The sequence below is a fragment of the Chlamydomonas reinhardtii genome, chromosome 1 (assembly GCF_000002595.2).
Source record: "Chlamydomonas reinhardtii strain CC-503 cw92 mt+ chromosome 1, whole genome shotgun sequence".
NCBI classification, from domain to species: Eukaryota; Viridiplantae; Chlorophyta; class Chlorophyceae; order Chlamydomonadales; family Chlamydomonadaceae; genus Chlamydomonas; species Chlamydomonas reinhardtii.
In genome coordinates this window covers 3,617,489-3,638,026 of record NC_057004.1, presented here as the reverse complement: position 1 = coordinate 3,638,026, position 20,538 = coordinate 3,617,489, and the positions used below count along the sequence as shown (strand labels likewise).

Here is a 20,538-nt window from a genome sequence, read left to right as displayed (position 1 = left end):
GAAGTCGACAACTTAGAGCACAACTTGAAGGCAGCTGAACTGAGAATCGAACTGCTTCGCGACGAGTGGCGCCAGGCTGATCGGCGGGCGGATGAGAAGGAAAGGCGCGAAAAGGAGCTGCAAATCCAGCTGACAGCTGCGCACGCTCAGCTCGCCGAGGCGCAGGCGCAAATAGCAGCAGCCGAAGCACGAGTGAACACTGAAAAGCAGGCTCGTTTGGCGGCTGAGGTGCAGGCGAAAGAAGCGCGGGCACGCGCGGACAGGGAGGTTGCCGCGGCCAGGGCTGCAGCGGCGGCTGCGGAGGCCCGGGCTGCGGTGGCTGAACAGCGGTCGCAGCAGGGGCAACGTGCAGGCGCAACGGAGGGCGTGGCGGCTGTTCTCGACGCCCGGCAACCTGCGCAAGCGCCGCTGCTACCGGCCGGGCCACCGCAGCAGGCTCCGCAGCAGGCGCAACAACCAGACAGGGCCTTCCTGCTTCCTCCGCCACAGCCTGCAGCTCTCGCACATGCCTATACCGCACCCGCGGCTCCGGCTCCCGCTGCGGCTCCGGCTGCGGCTGCGGCTGTGGCTGCTGCTCCGGCTGCGGCTGCGGCTCTACTCGTTGTGGGCCTGCCGCCAGAGCCTGCGCTACTGCCGCCAGTGGCCCACAGCGGGCCACAGCCCCGGCTGCATTCCAAAAGCACAAGCGGCTTGCGCGGATTGGGCAGAGGCAGTGCTCTGGGGTCGCAACCCGCAGCGCGCGGCCAGGGGGAGCCGCCCAGCAAACGGCAGCGGACTTTCAAGCAGCCCCGCCCGCGCCGCATCGTGCCGGCGCTTGACGAACAGATGCAGGACGCATGGGGTGGAGGCGACGGCGGTGGTGAGGCGGCGGCGGCCGGCACCTCGCACGCGGGCGGCGGCGGCCCGCTGCCGGTGAAGGGCGCCGTTGTCGTGAAGCAGGAGCGGCGGGAGCAGGGATGGGACGAGGACAAGGCGGGTACGCCGCCGCCGCCGCAGCAGCAGCAGGGGGACATGGCGACGGCAGCTGGCACGGCAGCAGCAACAGCAGCAGCCGCTGAAGGCGCAGAGGCGGCCGCTATGGTTGCGGTGCCGAGCCAGGCGGGGGCACGGGAGGAGGCAGCGGCTAGTCCGCGTGGCCCGCTGGCTGCTAGCCCACAACTGCAGCTGGCGGTTCCGGGCCCGCCGCTGCACGGTGCGGCGGCGAACACTCTGGCGCCTGCGCCCGCGGCGGACCAACAGGCAATAGCGGCAGATACGCACGGCACTGCTGCCGGTGAAGTGGCGGGCGCTGGCGGCAGCGGCAGCAGCGGCGACGGACAGGAGCTGTCGGTTCAGCACGGCGGCAGCGCCCTGGTGCTGCCCGCAGCTGCCGCACCACCGGCGGCGGCGCAGTCCCCGATGCCGCTGCTGCTTCTGTCGCCAGCTCCGGCGGAGCTGCAGATTCACTGCCCGCGGGTGAAGACGGTGTCGGTGCTTCAGCAACGGCTCCAGGAATGGGCGGCGAAGCGGTGGGGGCCGGGGGTGCAGCCGCTGCGCACCTTCGTCGTCGACCTCGGCGGCGCGGAGCTTGCACAGGGCCCGCGGGATCTGGAGCAACGCACGCTCAGCATCCCGGGCGGCGTGTCCGTGGTCATTTGCAACGGCGGGCTCCCCGTGCCGGTCGAGGTGGAGAGCTGCGCGGGCGCCGAGGCGGAGAGCTGCGCGGGCGCCGAGGCGGATAGCTGCCGGCACGTCGCTCTGAAGCGCCTGGATATGAAGGCAGTGCTGTGGCAGAACATCGAGGGGTCATGGCAACAGGTGGCGCGCGGGGTGGTGACGGCGACGGGCGCCAAGACGCGGGTGGTCGTTGACGAGTGCCGGCTCGTGGTGGCGAGAGCCGAGGCCGCGGCTGCGGCCACTCCGACGAACCGACCCGTCAGGAGCTGCAGAACCGCGTCTGGGCCGCCGCTGGTGAGGGGCGGCACCAAGTACTTCCAGAGCGGCGTCGTGGCGGCGGAGGGCGCGCGTGTGCTGGTCAGAGATTGCAGCATCACGGGCCCGTACTCGCTGGAGCTGCAGCGGGAGTGGGCGGGCAGCCGCAACCCGCTCGACTGCACCGGCGTCTTCGCAGACGGTGCCGGCAGTCAGGCGGTTGCGCTGCGCACGCGCGCTGAGGACTGCACGAAGGGCTTCGCGGCATGCCGCGGGGGCATGGCGGACGCCTACGGCTGCGTAGCTCAGAGCTGCGGTAACGGCTTCGACGTAAAAACAGGCAGCCGCATGCGGTGCGGTCACGTGGCATCTGCCGCAGCCGCAGCAGCCACCGCTGCGGTCCTGGGCACCGGCGCCGGCAATGCTGGCGGCGCCGGCAGCAGCAACGGCGGCGCTGGTGGAACGGGCGGTGGCTGCCGTGCGTCGGACGTGCTGTTTTATGGCTTTGCCGCGTACGAGAGCGCTGAAATGGAGCTGCTGGACGGCTGCAGCTCGGAGCGCTGCGAGGGGGCAGGCTGCCTGGCGCGGTGTGGCGTCCTGCAAGCGACTGGCTTCACCTCCGTCGTAGACGGTTACGGCTTCTGGGTGACCAAGCCCGGTGCTTCGATGCAGCTGCAGGCCGGCTGCGTCGCCCGGGGGTCCACAGCGCAGGGCTTCGTAGCGCAGGATGGGGCGCGCATGCAGATCGGGCCACCGGCTGAGGCGGCAGCTGCCGAGGACATGAGCACGGCCTTGGTTGTGACGGGAGCCGGCGGCGCTGGCGCGGGAGTGGAGCGGCCATGGGATGCTCGGGCCGAGGGTTGCAGGCAGGAGGGCTTCCTGGCGGTCGAGGGCGAACTGGTGCTGCGGCCGGGCGCCCGTGTGGCCGCTGTCGACTGCGCTGCGGACGGCTTCGTGGCAGCCGACGGCGGGAAGCTGGACGCGGCGGCGGCGTCCGAGTGCCTGGCGCAGGGCTGCCAGAAGAGCGGGTTCGGTGTTGAGGGCGCGAAGTCGACGCTGGCGCTGGGCAGCAGCGTGTGCAGGGCAGTGGGCAACAAGGAGGGCGGTGTGGCCGTCAAGGAGGGCGGCGTGGTGCAGGGACAGCTGGCAGAGGCATGAGGGCGCGCGGCTGCAAAGCACGAACCTAGTTTAGCAGATTCAAGCATTTGCCTGGACGGCTTTTGTGTCGAGGACAAGGGTTCGCTCCTGCGGCCGGGCTGCCGTGTGTACGGGGCGAGCTGGCGGAGGGCAAGAAGGATGTTATGGCCAGCAAGAAGGGTGGCGTGATTGAGTGGCACTAGCTATGGACTGAGAATGCTGGCAGCGGCTTGAGAGTTTGCAAAGCACGAAAGTTATTCAGCAGATTCAAGCAATCGAGACAGTTTGGATGTTGGCACTCGCCGTCTGACGTTGGCGCCCGCTACGGTATTCATGTATGCGCGGGGAATGATGTCCGGGCCAGCCAAGCGGGTCCCACTCGCGCACGGCCCTACGGGCCGGTCGTGTCCCCAGCCCAATACCTTTCCTACAGCATCTTATACCACACATAAGGTCATTAGAGTAACCCGGGGGCATTGAATCGAGCCGGGGCCGACCTCGAACTTACATCTAAATGCCAGGACACGCCATACCAGGCCAGACAGTAGCCTAACTACACCTATGCATATATCTGTGTTGACGGCAATCGATAAGGCCCGAAAACAACGCCTATGTAGGATGTTGGCTTCGGTCAATTTCGCGACTTGAGCCTCGACGAGCACGTTGTAGCCTGCTATCAAGCGCTATTGCTCCAACAGATTGCATGTAACATATACATTAAGTGGCGGAGTCTGTATCCCGCTCTGCATTTTTCTCGGGGCGACGTCTCCTGGCCTCCTCGGCGTGCGGGTTTGGCTGGGGAAACGCACCCCCCGGACGGTGGCGGCTTCCTTGAAGGACAATCTACCAAGGGGTTTTGGTGCCATCCCGTGGGCGCCTCCCTGGGGACACGCTTTTTCCTGGAGTGGGACCCGCTTGCCCGTAGCATGGTCGGTTGAGGGGCACCTTGACCAAGGTTACAAAGCGACGCGTGGCAGTGTGGCACATGCCGTTAAGCAGTTACGTCAATCGTGGGTGACATACTCATCGTGCTCGTGTCCCTATTGTATGTACATGCCCCCGGCTACTGATACACTCGGCTTTCTACGTTATCTTAAAAGGTATGAGGGTTGATCACGTCCCACGACTCCCAGCCAGCCAGCCGCGCCGCAATGCAGCTCGCCGCTTCGCCATCGCAACTGCCAAAGCTCACATCCGGTGGTTAAAGTGCCCACCGTCGTTTCCCGTCACAGGGCGCTCACATTTCTATACTTCACGTGTTCCACAGAAGACCATGCAACGTTTGTCACATGCTACGGTTATCGTAATGTCAGTGAGAGTTGCTCACCACCTATGCTAGGGCGAAAACACGTGAACACGCACACACGACCAGTAACACACACACGCACACCACGCAGGCATACCACACGACAGAATGCATCGACACCGGCCCGCTGATGTCCTTCACGGCAGCGCGGCGAGCCCTCCTCAGCGTCACAGCTTTTGGTAACCGCAACCGCAACAACGTCGGTGCATGTCCTCCCCACCCGGCACCCGCACCATAATGACCCACCCGTCATCCCACGCCCTACCTTCCCCGCTCCAACACATTCTACTCCTCTCAAGCATTCGCTAACTCTGTCTGACTCTTCCCCCAGCACTCTTCCGCAGGCCGCTTTGGTAAACCCGCCCGCCTCTTAGCTAATTACCGCGTGCGCCTCTTAGTCGATCATGGCGTATGCGTCCATGGGGTTGCGCCGCTTCCACACCTTCTTCCCGCGGAAGGCCAGGAAGATGGCGGTGAGTAGGCAGATGGCGAGCATCGCGTACAGGAAGATGTTGAGGTTGTAGATGTACCTGAGGCCGATCAGGTACATGACCTGGTTGCCGAACACGTCGAAGATGGAGGTGCCGTCCGCGTACACAGCAAACGCCTGAGGGGTGGGTGCCACGGAGTTGGGGAGCGTGGGCACGGCGACGGGTGAGCGAAGCACGGCACGGTGCGGTATTCAGCGAGCTGGTGTTCGCTTGCGGACCGGCAGCTATGCAACCCGCGCTTCCACCTGCTGCCCCCTGCCCATTTCCCCGGCCCCATCCTGTACGCTCGCTTCTAGCGCGGCCCCGCACCTGCGCGCAGAACTGCACGATGGCCGGCGCCATGAGCAGGATGAGCGCGGTGTTGACCAGGAAGGAGCTCATCATGGTGGCGCCCGGCCGCATGGGGTACAGCTTGATCACCAGGAAGTTGAGGCCCAGCATGAAGTTGCCCTGTGAGCGTGAAGTTAGAAAGCACAGGGGCAAAGCATTCGTCACTGTGTACATGAGAACGCGCAAAGCACAGCGGGCCGCGGTCGGCGCGCCGTGCCGTTGTACCGTACAGCAGCTCCCCGCAAGCGCCCCTCTCTCCCGCCCCCGCCCCCGCCGCCCCACCTTCATTGCCGCGATCATGAGGTAGAGGCAGAAGATGGCGAAGGCCAGCACGCCGAACAGCGGGAACACGCCGTCCAGCGCCACGAACATCTCGTTGAGCAGCGGGCTGAGCGGCACGGGCGGCAGCATGTAGGCGATGATCTGCGCGATCCACATGCAGGTGAGGCAGAAGCCCACCACCGCCATGACCGCCAGCACGTAGAAGCCCAGCATGAACAGCACCCAGCGGACCTGGCCGTCCTCGCCCTGCGGCGTGCGGGGAGCGAAGAGGGGAGCGAAGAAAGGATGGGACGTGGGAGGCGGGAGGGATTTGGGAAAGGAAGCGCTGTGGTGCAGCCGCGGAGTGTGGAGCCACCAGGGAAAGCCGCAGGCGGGTGCTTCGTTCCCAGCCGTTCGCCTTTTGCGAGCACCGCAAGCGCCGCACCCCCCACCCCAAGAACCAAGTGCCATCCCTGGATGCGCACTACCCGCCACCGCCCCGCTGCCCGCACCTGTGGGAACACCCGCTCCAGCTGGTACTCGTCCTCCTCCAACAGGGCTACCTCGCGCTGCACCTTTTGGAAGTTACTGCGCCACCGACGGTCGCGCTCGCCGCGCCGCATCATGGTCAGCATGTTCTGCGGCGTGCGGTGCATTGGGATTTGTTGGGCGAACGGGCGCAGGCGCGCAGCACATGGACCGGTGGTTCTGGTCACGAGGTAGCTGGGGCATACAGGTCTTAGCACTATGCGGTGGGGCTGTGGGCTACGGGCATTGTGTCGCAGCACTTCACTGTCGTGGGTCAGGCGAGGCTCGGGGCAGCGCCGCTGCACGACGGCAAGCGCACAGCAGGGGCATCCCGCCCCCAGCTCACCATGATTTGTTTTGCTCGCTGCGCTATGATCTGCCCTCTCCGCATGTACTCCGACTTGGTGATCACCGCCTTTGGACGGCCAAGGAACTCCTGTCGGTGGTGGTAGCAGACATGAAACAGTTAGCTTCCGCACGCACAGTGAGAACCTGCGGCCTCCACCACCAATCTTCCCCCTTCCCTCCATCCCTCCATCCCTCCTTCCCTTTTGCCCTGCCCATTTCTCACTCATACTCGCTCCACCCACGGGTCCCGCCCCCGCCCCCACCCCGCCCGGCCCCGCCCGGCCCCGCCTCCGCCGCCCTTGCCGCCGCCACCGCCGCCCGGCCCCTGCCCGGCCCCTGCCCCGGCCCCTCACCTGCAGCCAGTCTATGGGCCCCGCCACCAGGCCCACGCCCGCGAACACCAGGAACACCAGCCAGCCCAGCACCGACTGGATGGCTATGATGTACACGGGCAGCGACACGCGCAGCTTCCAGCTGCTGGAGCGGAAGGTGGTGGAGAACGCCGAGCACTGCGGCGCCGGGAGCAGGAGCAGGACCAGGAGCGGCCGGACAGGAGTATATGCCGTACTGTTTTAGACGAGCCAGTCACACTGATTGCTGCGCCGGGTTGCGCATGCTGCCAGTGCAATGCGGCGCTCCAACCCCGTGCCCCAGACTCCGCGCACCCGCACCCTCGCCACCCCGCGGTCCGCACCTGGTAGTCCGGCACCGACGCCTCCGTCTGGTTGCTCTTGAGCGGCTTGATGCAGGCGCTGCTGTTGAAGCTGGCCAAGTTTTTGAGCACGTTCATGCTGCGCACGCCGCTGGTCAGCTGTTGCGTGGGGTACACCACGTATCCGATGAGCACTGCGGGCCGGGGGCCGCAGAGGCGGGGGCGGGGGCACCGTGTTGGGGCAACGCGCGCAGGCGGTACGTAGCGCGGGAGTCGGCGAAGTCGGCGGGGGATTAACGTTGAACCAATCGGCGGGGGAACATGGCGCACACTCGCTATACCGTGCTTGTGCACGTCCCAGTCCCGGTTCTGTTCACTGTCAAACCCGCTGCTGCTGTCCAGACCCTCGCGGCCCAACACTCACGATACATAATAACGATGATGAGGACGATGAAGACGAGGAAGCCCATTGTCCACATCAGCGAGCCCTTCACCTTCTGGCAGAACGTGCTGCGAGGGGGGTGGGAAGGGCGCAAGGGCATCGCATGTTAATTTGCAGACGCTATCACGCCGTCATGCACAGCATTGGCCCTCTCCCTATGCGCGTTTTTTAAACCACTAAGCCGAGCGGAACATGGGTCGAGCGGCCGGCCTCCGGTGACATCGCCGGATCACCCCACAAGCCTCCACCCCCATGTGCGCAGGTGCCACCAGCTCGCAGCCGACATCCACCCCATCGCTCTGCACGCGGTCTGCTGGCGAGCGCATAGCTCCCACGCCCAGCCTCTCGGGGGCCCTTCCAGCGCGCGTCCAGGCGAGGCTCGCACCCCGCCCTGCAGCTTGGCACCGCCACCCCACTCCAACGCGCATCACCCCGCTTCCCTGCGTGCCCGAGACAAGCCTTAAACTTACTAGTCGCTGTCTGACTCGTAGAAGAACAGCGTGAAGGGGATGATGAGGAACACCAGCACCAGGTTGGAGATGAAGCACGCGTACCACAGCTGGTGCATGGGCAGCGTGTAGGTGCACGCGCTGGGCGATATACTTTGCGCGCACGCTCGGGTGTTCGCCACGTCTAGGGGAAATAAGAGCACCGTCCAGATGGCTAGCGTCATGGAGATCACCACCACAATCTTGGGGACCCATGCCTGGTTCCGGTCCTCAGGGTGCTGGTATTCCACGAGCAGGTATATGCAGCCGGCCAGCACCAGGGCCGACACAACCGCGGCCACAAGGATAAGGAACCAGTTGAATCCCGTGGCAGACGATAGCAGCTCACGGCCCTGGTGCACCAGGTCCCGGCTTCCCTCCATGCCGGCAGCTGCGACCTGCATCGCCTCCACCACTGCAAAGGCCGAGTCCATTCTCCTGGCTTAGGTGGTGGTAGCAACTACTCTCAAGGCACTAGGAGGTCTGCCCCGGGGCCTTGCGCCCCTGAAAGTCCATAGCGTGCGAGCGCTAGTGGAAGTTGTCCCCGCGCTCTACAACAGGGCCTCTGCGACCGGCTGGATCTCTGTTGAGACAAGCTATATTAAGCTAGCGTTCTGGGAAGCTGGTCAGACAGTAAGAATAGAGTAGGTCTGACGATTCAACTGTTTTTTCCTTGAAAGGGCTCGTGCTCACGGTCTCAGGGCTATGCGTGTTATGATATGACTTGATATGCAGAAGATAGCGGCGGAGGGCTAGGTGTGACACTTGCCCCCGTAGATGCGATGGACCTCCTCCCCGACCGCATGACTTCCACGCCCCCGCTCCCCGGTGACTTCTGCCTTCCAACACGGCGCGGGCGTATGTACTGCACTGCAAATACTGGTACAGGGTTGGGCCTCAGTCAGCCTTGGCCAAGGCCAAGGTAAGCTGGCGGACCCACGGGCGGACCGTGTGGCGGAATCGGGCGTGGCCCATTATCGCACGCCCAGGCACGCCCGATCGGGAGAGGTGCAAGCTCATTTCGGCCCATTACAGTCGCGGCGATCGAGGCCGCGCTCCCCTTGCCATCACTGTCACCGATTAAATAGAAGGGGGCTCATTTCCGGGATTCCCAGCCGCTCAGCCGACCCTCCCACGCTCCCATCCTCCATTCCCCCGTGATTCCCCACGCCCCACGCGTAGCCACGCTACTCAAAGCCACCGACCCCACCCCACATGTGAACTCTGAAGCAAACGTCTCTCGGACACTCCCCTCGCCGTCCTTCGTGCAACCCCGCGATGACTTGGCTAGGGCGCCCATCGTCGCGCCAAAAGCACCTTCAGATGCAGAGGCATCCTCTCATCAACCGGCGCTGCATGCGATCCCTCATAACATAGTTATAAACTGGAAGTAACTGTTGCAACGTAGAAGACACAATGCACGTAAGCCAAAACGCCACCAATTGCTGTGCAAGCAGCGGCCAGTCGATTCACCGACGACGTGGGCCTCGCGTTCTGGGCGTGGCAGATTCATCGAATACCAACAAAGCTCAGCCTGTGACTGCTGCCTGCCCGGAACGGAGCTCGGGCGCTGCGCAAACTGCGTCCGCGTCGAGGAGGGCGATGGTGCTGTCCCAGCTTGCTGCCACCGTGCTTCCGCGTGGCGTTGGCGCTTCAGTAAGCACTAGGCGCACTTTTTTCATCAAGGGGAAAATGCCGGGGACCAACTTGGCAGCAAGGACGAGTCCACTGGGGGTCGGGGGCACGGGGGCGGTTGGGTCAGGTTGGGCCAGGGTCATACCCTGTCACCTTGGCAACTGTCCGAGGCGCGGGAATCGGAAAATGTTTCATCATTTGTAGCAAGTGGGCGGACCCAGATTGGGAGATGGCCCTGACAGCACTTTTGGTCAGGAGTCCGGGCACGCGTGCACCAACCGGTTCCCAACAATGGGGCCTTTCGAGAGCTGCCTTGCAGCGGAAGCCGCAGCTGCCCCGCTCAACTGCATTTGACATGCTCCTTAAGCCAAGTATCCTTACTCGTGCTGTTCGGGGTGTGTGCCTAAAGGGCAAGGTTGCAACCCGGCTTTCTGCGGGCCTCGCGAGCGTCGCGCCTAGCAAGATGGCTGTCGCTGCGGAGACCAACACTCAGGAGCTCATCGATAAGCTGAACGCAGCTTACGAGAAGGTGCGAAAGTCTTCTTGTCGCGGCATGCGTGGCGGGATCTCACCGGCCTCTCCAACCTCGCATTACTGTTAGACCAGTTGCTGCACTGAGGCTGTTAAATATTAGCTGCGAGCCTCCTGCATCCGCGCCTCCCCACCTCCTCCTGCCCCAACTCCCGTCGGGCCCCTCGAACCTGACAACCTGGCCCTGCCGCTCACGAATGCCATGCGCGCGACATCTTCAGCCAGCCGTCCGGGTTGAGTGTCTTCCCGAGTCATAGGGTCGCACACGGCGCAAACCGGCACCGGAGCCCGCACACGGCACCCACGCACTGTCCGCTGCCCCCGCCCCTAACCGCCTCCCCCCCCCACACACACACACACAAACGCGCTTGCCTTCATAGGCCCACCTTAACTACGAGGACAACTTCTGGGCTACCAAGATGGCGCTCAAGGCGAGTGCAGTGGTGCTGGGTTGGGGGCGTGAAGGTACTAATGCGGGGAGGGAGGGGGAGGATGTCAACAACAGCCCACACTGAGCAGCAACAAAGCCAAACTAGCGGAGCACAGGCAGAGGAGGGAGGGGAGGGAGGGGAGGAGCGAAGAGGACGTCACAGCGAGCACCGAGGGCCACTCCATAGCGGCTGGGGCGCTTCAAGGCCGAGCCCCCGAACCCCGCCTCCTGCCGAGCACTCTCTGCGCCCGCCACCTCCTCCCCATCCCAATTGTACCAATGTGCCTGGCTACAGCTCCTGCTTCCTCTTCATTCATCACGGATGTGACCCCACACACAGTCACACGCCCTCCGCCCCACGCCCCCGCAGGGCAACAGCAGCGACGCGCTGGCTGCCAGCAAGACCGCCTACGAGACCTTCCTGGGCGATCCCGTGAACCTGCGGGCGGTGCGGCAGGCGCTGGAGGCTGCCAAGGCCGGCAAGGAGCAGCTCAGCGAGCAGCAGGAAAAGGTGGGCGGCAGCGGGGGGAAGGGAGGGAGGTCCAGCGTGGGAGGGAGGGCGGTGCGGGGCGGCTTTAGAGGGGGTCAGGGAGGGGGGCGGTCAGGGATAGGGAGGGGGGAAGGGGGGCTGCAGGGCAGATGCGGGTGCGGGGCTGGGGCAGAAGGGACGAGGCGGGTTGGAATAACGGGGTGTAGGGCTGGGGGGGCGAGGGGGGCGGCGGAGGAAGGGTGTTTGGGCGCCGGCTCGTGCGAGGGCCGCCAGCTGGACACACGGGCCCACCGTCGTGCACGGCAGGCGTGTCTGGCTCCACATGTCCCCAACTCCCCATGCAACCGACTCCCTGCCCCCACTGCCCCCACCTCGATTGTGCTCTGGGAGCTGGCTGGGTCTTGGTTTAGTTTGTTTGGAGTTTTTACCTCACTGCACCCTTTGTGACGTGAGTTGTAATCACTTCGTTCTCTATGAGCGCTCCCGCCGCCCGCTCCGCTTCTTCTTGATTTTTCGGAAGTACACCAACACTGCCCACTTCCTGCCTCGCCCGCTACCGTCATCAACAGCAACGCCATGCGCCTCTTGACCTGCCGCCCCCTCACTCCCCGCTGCACTCCCCCGGCTCCCCCCCCCCACACACACACGCCGCTTCTTAAATAAGCAAGCATGAATGTATCCCCCAACACACGCACTCTCTCTCCCCACCCCCCAGGTCCTGCGCATCATGGAGCGCACCTTTGGCTGCTACATCCTGGAGGACCCGGCGGCGGCCGCGCTCAAGGAGAAGATCAACAGCCTGGAGGCGGGCCTGTCGCAGGTAGGCAGGAGGGGCGTGTGTGAGCGAGTGCGTGTTGTTGGTGGTGATGGGAGGGGTAATATGCCCGAGCCAACGAATTAGGTCCCAGTTGTCAAGAAACGGGGCAGAAAAGTTTCCACCATCCCCAGTGAGCACAAGACACACGAGGATGCAGGGGCAAGGGGTACGCTTAGGCGGGGGAGGGGCGTCAGGGAAGGGGCTGTCAACAGGAACAGTCACGGTGGGGTGCCGGGAGCAGCTGAGGTTAAGTTTTGGCACGAGACGCCTCTCGCGGGCACGAGTGTGGATGCTCGCCTGAATGGGCAACGGGGCGGCTGGGCCAGCCAACACCAACCGCTGCACCCCTTATCAAAGAGCCAGGTCCCGGCCCTTGGGCTCCTCCCGCTTGGGCTCCTCCCCGCTCGCATGCATGCGGCTCCTCTGATCAAAAGCACGCTGACTAGTCTCATTTCCCTTTCGCGACGCTCGCCATGAACCCCACAAACTCCCACCCCTCTCCCCTTTGCCCCGCCTTATTGTCCGCTGCCCCCCTTCTGACCCCCCTACTTGTATCCTGTTCCCAATGCTTAAACCGTGCAAACCCCCGTGGTTTAGTTTGGGCTGGTATTTACAACCCCCCACTACCCCTTCCTTAACTAGTCATGAATGTAACCCCCCCGTGCCCCCCTGCCTCCCCTGCCTCCTCGCAGTCGCGCAACACCATGTCCCTGGGCTACACCGACCCGGCCAGCGGCGAGTTCCGCAAGGCCAGCTCCGTGCAGCTGCGCAACACCATGCGCGTCAGCGACGACGAGGCCACACGCAAGGCCTGCTACGAGGTGTGTGTGTGGAGGGGGGAAGGGGGGGGTCAATAGGCCGAGGCCGTGTGTGGGAGGCGGGTGGATGGGGAAAGTGCGTGCCTGACTGCCTGTGTTATCAGAAAGCCACAAGCGGGAGTGTTTGTGACTTTGTGATTGTGACTGTGTGTGTGGATGTGTCACACGCAAATGGGCTCAGTTCCCGTGAACTGCTTGTCCTGCATACGTGCCGTTTTTCCCTGTTGCTCACTAGCACAGCCCCATACACCTGCACGCGGTGTGTGCGCAGGGCGTGCGCGGCATCGGCCCCTTCGTGTCGGAGCAGTTTGTGGAGATTGTGAAGCAGCGCAACAAGCTGGCGCGGCTGCTGGGCTTTGAGGACTTCTACGACTACAAGGTGGGAGGGGGGGCCGGCAGGGGAGGGGGCCAGGAGTGGCAAGATGGGGAGGAATCAGTGGTTGGGGGTGAAGGCAGCGGGATTAGCCGTCCATGCAAGACGGGCTCGGGGCCGTTCCTGCCAAGCGAAGTTGAGCATGAGAAGGAATGCGGCAGGCGGAACGGGGGTTTTTCAGAGGTTGGCGCGCAGCCACACATTCAATACACCACCCTCCCTCCCTCCTCCATCCTCCTCCATCCTCCTCCTCCATCCTCAACCCTCCCTCCCTCCTGCTCCTCCTCCCAGGTGACAGCCGCCGAGGGCTTTGGCAAGACGCGGCTGTTTGAGATCCTGGACGACCTGGAGGCCAAGACGCGGCCCATCATGGCGGCGGCCCGGCAGCGCCTGGCACAGGACAAGGGCGCCGCCGCGCTGGAGCCCTGGAACATGAGCTACGCGCTGGCGGGTGAGGGAGGGAGGGGAGGGGAGGGGAGGGGAGCGGAGGGGAGGGGAGGGGAGGGGAGGCGAGGGGAGGGGAGGGGAGGGGAGAGGGCCATGGACTAGGTGTGTGGGTTGCATGCTGGCCAACTCAGCGTCGGCAGGCGCATCACGAAACGACACACGAGCAAGTTACTGGGCTTGTAGCTGCCGTCCGGCCTACGTGCCTGTTGCCGTGCCTCTCATCGCGTCCAAGCCCAGCAAGTACTGTAACGCCCGCAAACCGGCCTGCGCCCTCTGGCGGCACCTGTGGCTGCAGGCGACACCGAGAAGGCTCAGGACCCGTACTTCCCCTTCGAGCAGGCGGTGGACGTGTGGGCGCGCACCTTTGGCGCCCTGGGCATCGAGTACAGCGGCGCAACCATGTGAGCAGGGGGGGGGGGTTACATTCATGATTAGTATTAGTTCAGGAAGTGGTAGACGGTATACCATCTTGGGAAACAGCAGTCGTTACCGATGATGGGTAACTGAAGGGGGGGTTTGGAAGTACCAGACCAGGCTAATACAAACCGCCGAACTAGCCGAATACAGGGGGGCGGGGCGTGGACTGGCAGAGCTCAGCAAACGTGCCAAAGGCGGGGGTTTGGTCAGGATGTCGCACCAGTGCCGGGTGCGACATCCCCTTCACACCTGGAGCTCGTTTTCTTCTCCGCGTGTGCCTCAGCTCGTGTCTCGTGCCTCAACACGCCGTTCAAGACGCCCTCTGAATGCGTCTCTCTATCTATCCTTCCTCCTCTTGTGTGTGTTTGTTGAGAAACACGTGTACGTGTGTGTCTGTCCCGCCAGGACGCTGGACCTGTGCGACCGCGACGGCAAGTACAGCAACGGCTTCTGCCACTGGCCCCAGGTGGCCTGGCGCAAGCCCGACGGCGCCTTCGTGCCCTCCAGGGTGCGTGTGCCGCACTGCCGCACTGCCCCGCTGCCGCACTGCCCCGCTGCCGCACTGCCACACGTGCCTACCCACACACCCAGCTGCACTGCCGCCGCCTCGTGTGACTGTCCACGCCTTGCACCCCATCTCGCGCGACCCCTCGCGCACTCCTCTGTACCAATCTTTGCAACCCCTACGCCCCCTAACCTCGCAGTTCCCCCTCCCCACCTTCCCCGCCCCCCCCCCCTCTGCAACACACACACGCAGGCCAACTTCACCTCCCTGGCCACGCCCAGCCAGGTGGGCAGCGGCAAGACGGCGCTGGTGACGCTGCTGCACGAGGGCGGCCACGCAGCGCACTTCGCCAACATCGACCAGCCCTCGCCCTTCTTCAGCCAGGTGCGGGCGGGCGGGCGGGCGGGGGGCTTGTGGGCTAGAGGGGCGAGGGGCGAGAGGGCTTGTGGGCTTGTGGGGGCAAGGGCTAGACGCCGCGGGGACCAGTTAAGACTGCGGCAGGGGCGGGGGAGCAACCCCCTGGGTACCGTGTGGGGACAAGGTTGAAGGAAGGTGCGGAGAGCCAGGGGAGGGGGGAGGCGGACCAGGCGAGGTGACGGCATAGCGGCACCGGCGCTCTCGTGACGCCGGGCCCTGCCCCACTCCTGCGCACGGTACAGGAGCGCGCGCCCACCAGTGTGGCCTATGCCGAGACTCAGTCCATGTTCCTGGACGCCTTCGCACACGACGCCGCATGGCTGGGCCGGTGAGGACCGCACGGGAAGGCAGGGGGTGGGAAGGGCCGGGGGTTGCAATTACCAGCCCAAGCTAAAAGCCAAGAACAGTTGAACTAGCGGAGCTCAGGCAGAGAGGGGAAAGCGAGGGCAGAGGACGAGGAGGGGGGGACGGGGTGCGGCATGCGGGTGCGGTGCCCTGGGCTGGTCCTTCCTCGGGCCGTCACCGCCACGCCCGTGCGCCAACCCTGCAGACCCGTCTGGCGCATGGCTTGTGCCCACCCCACCCCACCCGACCCCCCGGTGCTCACTGCTTCGCCTCCTGAACTCTGCACCCTCCTCCAACCACACGCCCCACCCTTATCCCCCCTTAACTGATCCGCTGCAACAACCTGTCAACTCATCATCATCTCGTCTCATAATACAATCATGCATGGAATCCCGCTGCAGCTACGCTCTGAGCCGCGGTGGCGAGGTGATGCCTTGGAACATTATCGCCGACGGCTACGCCGCCACCCAGCCCTACGACGTCTTCGCCCTGCGCGCCATGATCGCGGTGCCCTACTTCGAGAAGGTGCGTGCGTGGGCGTGCGTGCGTGGGTGTTTGTGTGGTTTAGTGTGCGGGGTTGGGTTGGTGTGCGCGTTTGGGCTTTTGTGTGTGTAGGTGTGGGTTGGGTGTGGGTGGGGTGGGTGGGGTGGGACGGGTGGTCACTGGGCCTCCGGGCTCATGCTTCGTATCTTCCCTGCACCCTTACCCGCTGCAGCCGCTGTCATAGTCTCGCCCCGCATACCCCACTCCAATCCTGCCACTTCTGCCACTCCTGCCACGCCGCCTCGGCTTGCTGCGTAACCCGCTGTGCCCGCTGTGCTCCCTATTTCTTCCCACACCCTCTCAAACCCTCACACCCCCTCACACCCCCTCCCAACCCCTCACACCCCCACAGGCCCTGTACGAGCTGCCTGAGGCCGAGCTGACCCCGGAGCGGCTGCTAGCGCTGGCGGACGAGGTGGAGACACACGTGCAGGTGGGAGGGGGAGAGGCGGAGGGGAGGAGGGGAGGAGGCGGAGGGGAGGCGGCAATGGAGGGCAATAACGAGACGGCAGGCAGGATTTCTGTCCTCGCTCGTACCGTGTCGCACATTCGCACCTGATGTGAGATACCACCCCCACACTACGGCCCGCGCCCGCTCCCCTCTCCCCCCCGAATTAATGATGAATGTATCAACCCCCCGCTGGGTCACCGGTCTCTGGCTGCAGGGCGGCCTGTCGCCACGGCCGCTGCTGTCTGTGCCGCACCCGCTGTCGGACGAGTCTTCCTGCTACTACCACGGATACGGTGAGGGGGCGGAGGTGTGGCAGGGGGTGGGTGGGGGGCCGGCGGCGCCGTGGGGTCGGAGGTGGGGGGTTGGAGGTGGGGGGGCTTGCAGCGCAGCGGCTGCAGCTGCCGCGATGCGCCGCTAAGGCCAGAGCTTTGGGCTACTGCACTGCACTGCTGCAGGCAGGGAAGGTAGCCCAGCAGCAATTCCCGTGTTGACCGCCGCCGAAAAAAAGCTTATGTTTGTTACCGGTATGTACGGCTTGCAGTGAATCTTCTTCTCTCTTGCTGCTTCCTGCGACTGGGCGCTGAAAACAACTTTCCCTCCCCCGCCTCTGCCCCTCCCCAGTGTTGGCCGAGATGGCGGTGCGCCAGACCCGCGCCTTCTTCAAATCCAAGTACGGCAAGCTGGTGGACAACCCGGCCATCGGCAAGGTGCGGGGCGTGTGTTTGTGTGGGGAGGAGGAAGAGCGGGCGGGCGCGTGGGGCGTGAAGGGTGGAGCCGAAGCGAGGGCCGGGTATGGACAAGGTAGGAGGCCGACCCGCGGCAATCCGTGTGTTGTTGCCGCTCGCCGCGGTACCCGTTGCCCGCCCTGTCGCACCATTCCCCGCCGCTGACCCGCCTGCTCGACCCCCCATGGCATTGGGTTCGGTTTAGTTTGGGCTGGTATCCACAAGACCCCGCCGCCGCCCTCCTGCTCCTCCTCCTGCTCCTCCGCCTCCCCCCCCTACTGTGTACCTGTGTACCTGCCTACGACTTCACTTCGTAAACTTAATGCATGTAACCCACCTCAGGAGCTGTGTGAGGGCTACTGGCGGCCCGGCAACGGCGCCATGTTCCTGGACCTGGTGGAGCGGCTCACCGCCAAGCCGCTGGCGGCGGACGACTGGGTGCACGACCTGGAGCGGCCGCTGGAGGCGGTGGTGGGTGCAGCGGGCGGGGGCAGGGGGGCGGGGGGCGGGGGGTTGTAGATACCAGCCCAAACTAAACCGAGCCCAATGCAGACGTGTGAGGAGGGGGCCAGGGCCGGGGGGGAGTGCACGGTTGAAACATTGGGGACAGGATACATGGGGGAGGGGCCGGGGGCGGGGGCGGGAGGCAGGGGTTGCAGAAGGCGGGGGCCGGGCAGTGCTGGGGCGCTGCGGCGTGTGGGCATTGTGGATCGGCGGGCGCGCGCGTTTCTCGTCCCCCCAAGACATCCGTAAACCGTCGCTTCCGTAATTCTGCATCGCATACACTGTCTTTGCGCAATGTTTTCCTTGTGCTCTTTATCACGCACACACACACACACACACACACACACACACACACACACACACACACACACACACACACACACACACACGCGCGCGCACCTGCATGCAACCACCCGCAGCTGCGCGAGGAGGAGGCGGACTACAAGGAGGCGGTGGCGGCGGGTCCGGCAATCAAGCACGGCCAGCCCGTGGACCTCAAGATGCGCGTGCGCCTGGTGCACGGAGACGAGGTTGGGCGGGGGGTGGGGCGGGGTGGGTGGGGATGGGGGCGGGGTGATACCAGCGGGAGATGTGTGTGTATGTGTGTGTGTTAGGATAGCACGGTGGTAATGGTTGGGTGCATGCGTGTATTGGTGACCGTTGCCCATGGGGAATTGGAGTCAGGGGCCCAGCCGCACAGCCGCCGCCACCAACCACCGCCCCGCCTCCCTGCCCTTCACCCCGCAGGTGATTGCGGACAGCGAGACGGACGGCGGCCTGGCGGGCGCCTGCGACAAGTTCAAGGCCTGGGTGGACAAGACCTACCTCGCCGAGCAGCCCAAGAGCGCGTGAGGAGCGGCGCGTGGCTGGTGAAAGGCGAGAGCAGGGGGTGGGTGTTGAGGATGAGGCAAGGGAAGGGGGTGACGTGGTGAGGGTTGCATAACCCGGAGATGTTGGTGTTGGTGTTGGTGTGTTGGAGTGGCGGTGTCGGTGCGTCTGTGTTGTGCAGAGGGGTTCCTAGATCCTAAGCAGCACGCTTCAGGTGGTGGGATGTCGGGGAAGAGGGGGGCCGGGGCAGCTGCGGCGGCAACTGGGCCGTTACGCTGTTTGGGTGAGGTGTAAATACCAGCCCAAGCGAAGCGAGGATGGGGGGCGGGGGCAGTCAACTGCTGGCCCAAATTTTGTTGGGGTGGATCCGGGACGGCAAGTATGGCACGGAAACATCACAGAATGCAATTGCAGGAGCGGACACGGTGTAGCGCAAGTTGGTTGCTCCGTGGTACTGTTGAGGTGGTTGCGGCTTGGGGATGGCCATGCTGTGCGGATACGTTTTGTTGTACTGCAGGCAAGCTCTTGCCGTTGTAGCAGGCACACGCATGCGATGTTTGGCAGCTGGTGATGCTATGAGGGCGGCCCGGTTGAGGTCATGTTACGACTGTGCCATCCAAGGTGCCATCTGGCGCTGCACGCAGAGGTTTCTGAAGTTCAAGTTTCTGTCTGCCGTCCGGCATCGGCACACGTTGTCAATGGCTGTCAGGTCCACTGGTCACTGCTTACGGCCCGCAATCAGCACACGCGCCGCCCACCGCATGGGCACTTGGTACTGCCCCCTGCACGCGCCGCAGCCTGTTGAGGACCCCGCGACATCCTGCCCCTACACTGGCACCCTCACCTTCGGCCGCACGATCCGGTACCCGCCCCCTGCCCCTGGGCCACCCATCGCCACCGTCACCTACACCGCCTCGACTGCCGCGCCATGTCAGCTGCCCGGCCCTATCTCCGCGCCGGCCGTGTGCACATATGACGTGGAACGGCTCTTCACCAACCTGCCTATTCCTACCTGCATCGAGCATTTGGTCAACCTCTTCTCCCTCGTCCTCTCCACCCTGCATGATGGAGCCGCCGGCCTCCAGTTCTACCCGTACAACCGTGCAGCCGAAGCCCAGTGGCCTACCGAAGCCGCATGGCTTGCCCGCGCCAGCCCCAAATCCACCTCCGCCGCCCGCCGCGGGCGCCCCCCGCCTGCTCCCCATCCGCATCGAGGTCTCGACGCTCACGGCCGGTACTATGTGTGGACGCCCGGCGTCCTCCGCACGGTGCTGCGCGCCCTGCTTGCGCATGCCTACACCTCCTACCGCGGCCGGCCCTACCTGCAAATTCGCGGCGTCGCCATGGGCGCCAACTTCGCTTCGTACGTTGCCAACCTGGTCCTTGCCTATGATGAGTTGCGCTGGCAGCACGCACTCTACACCCGCGTCTTCATGCCCTCCGCCAGCTCCTTGTGCGCGGAAGCTTCCCTCGCCCTTGATGTGCTACTGGCGTTCCAAGACACCCAGCGGTACACCGACGACCTCCTCGGCTGCTGCAACCCCTTCCTTCCCCACCTGCTGCTGCAATCCCAATCACTTGCCGGCATCCCTGGCATCTACTCCACCGACCTCACCTTGGCGGCCTCCGGCGCCACACCCGCCGCCGGCGTCGCCACGCCTTACCTCAACTTCGCCATCACCCCCCACAGCAGCAACATCTACGGGCACGTCGTGTACGACCTACAGCCGTCCGACAAACGCGACAGCCCCAAGTTTGCGCAGCTCGGCGTCTCCCGCTTCACCCCGTTCTACTCCTGCATCCCCCGGCACGTGCGCTTCAACGTTGTCATCGGCGCCCTCGTCACCCTTGCGCGGCTCTGCACCACCCTCGGCACCTTCATCACGTCAGCACGGCGCACGCTGCGGCGGCTGCATCTGCGCGCCTACCCGCGCCCCTTCCTCCGCAAGGCCCTCATGCGCTTCTATTGTCGGCATCGCCAACTGCTGCCGGGTACCATGACCTCACGCGGGCTCCTCAGCCTCCTGCCGCCCCCGGATCTGCCCCCTCCTCCGCCGGCGGCCCCGCCGCCGCCTCCCCCTCCGGCCCCCGCGCCACCAGTCGCCGCCGCCGTCGTCCTGCCGGCCCTGCCCGCACCACCGCTTCCCTTCCCTCCTGCTGGCCACGCGGCCTGGTGCCACGGCGACAACAACATCGGCTCAGGCGACGACATGTCCATCTCCTCTGACAGCGGCAGCGATATGTCCATCTGTTAGCAGCAGCCCCAGATGTGACGCAGCAGCGGCAGCCTCAGCCAGCACGACAGCCGTGGAGCGGCGATATGGGCGACGGTAGCGGCGGTACCGAGCGGTGCGGTGGCTTGTAGTAG

General features: G+C 64.8%; 3 protein-coding genes across 3 annotated transcripts; 2 read left to right on the top strand and 1 right to left on the bottom strand.

Annotated features, from left to right (window-relative positions):
- The first annotated feature begins 11 nt into the window (after nucleotides 1-11).
- Nucleotides 12-3,769, top strand: CHLRE_01g023450v5 (uncharacterized protein). Its single transcript, XM_001689927.3, has 2 exons — nucleotides 12-106; nucleotides 166-3,769. Exons 1-2 carry the CDS (start codon nucleotides 92-94, stop codon nucleotides 3,067-3,069), a joined length of 2,919 nt encoding a protein of 972 aa, XP_001689979.2. The 5' UTR covers nucleotides 12-91; the 3' UTR covers nucleotides 3,070-3,769.
- Nucleotides 3,770-3,992: 223 nt separating this feature from the next.
- CHLRE_01g023400v5 (uncharacterized protein) lies at nucleotides 3,993-8,611 on the bottom strand. Its single transcript, XM_043058515.1, has 9 exons — nucleotides 7,877-8,611; nucleotides 7,389-7,474; nucleotides 7,007-7,158; nucleotides 6,666-6,821; nucleotides 6,311-6,400; nucleotides 5,949-6,074; nucleotides 5,458-5,703; nucleotides 5,155-5,295; nucleotides 3,993-4,961 (listed from the first exon to the last, which is right to left on the bottom strand). Exons 1-9 carry the CDS (start codon nucleotides 8,326-8,328, stop codon nucleotides 4,749-4,751), a joined length of 1,662 nt encoding a protein of 553 aa, XP_042928429.1. The 5' UTR covers nucleotides 8,329-8,611; the 3' UTR covers nucleotides 3,993-4,748.
- Nucleotides 8,612-9,301: 690 nt separating this feature from the next.
- On the top strand, nucleotides 9,302-18,897 carry CHLRE_01g023350v5 (uncharacterized protein). Its single transcript, XM_001689926.2, has 19 exons — nucleotides 9,302-9,550; nucleotides 9,939-10,058; nucleotides 10,441-10,491; nucleotides 10,861-11,001; nucleotides 11,696-11,800; nucleotides 12,490-12,618; nucleotides 12,887-12,994; nucleotides 13,280-13,439; nucleotides 13,731-13,836; nucleotides 14,258-14,360; nucleotides 14,610-14,741; nucleotides 15,017-15,102; nucleotides 15,521-15,644; nucleotides 16,015-16,095; nucleotides 16,328-16,406; nucleotides 16,735-16,820; nucleotides 17,181-17,309; nucleotides 17,762-17,872; nucleotides 18,090-18,897. Exons 1-19 carry the CDS (start codon nucleotides 9,497-9,499, stop codon nucleotides 18,192-18,194), a joined length of 2,010 nt encoding a protein of 669 aa, XP_001689978.2. The 5' UTR covers nucleotides 9,302-9,496; the 3' UTR covers nucleotides 18,195-18,897.
- Nucleotides 18,898-20,538: the final 1,641 nt, after the last annotated feature.

Bases quoted from the DNA above. Each gene is read 5' to 3' on its own strand.
- CHLRE_01g023350v5 (XM_001689926.2), top strand. From the start codon at position 9,497: ATGGTGCTGTCCCAGCTTGCTGCCACCGTGCTTCCGCGTGGCGTTGGC. The intron at 12,995-13,279 runs GTGGGAGGGGGG...TCCTCCTCCCAG, and splicing joins AGGACTTCTACGACTACAAG to GTGACAGCCGCCGAGGGCTT. The intron at 17,310-17,761 runs GTGGGTGCAGCG...AACCACCCGCAG, and splicing joins AGCGGCCGCTGGAGGCGGTG to CTGCGCGAGGAGGAGGCGGA.
- CHLRE_01g023400v5 (XM_043058515.1), bottom strand. From the start codon at position 8,328: ATGGACTCGGCCTTTGCAGTGGTGGAGGCGATGCAGGTCGCAGCTGCC. The intron at 7,475-7,876 runs GTAAGTTTAAGG...CCCCCCTCGCAG, and splicing joins TACGAGTCAGACAGCGACTA to CACGTTCTGCCAGAAGGTGA. The intron at 6,401-6,665 runs GTGAGGGGCCGG...CACCACCGACAG, and splicing joins GGCCCATAGACTGGCTGCAG to GAGTTCCTTGGCCGTCCAAA.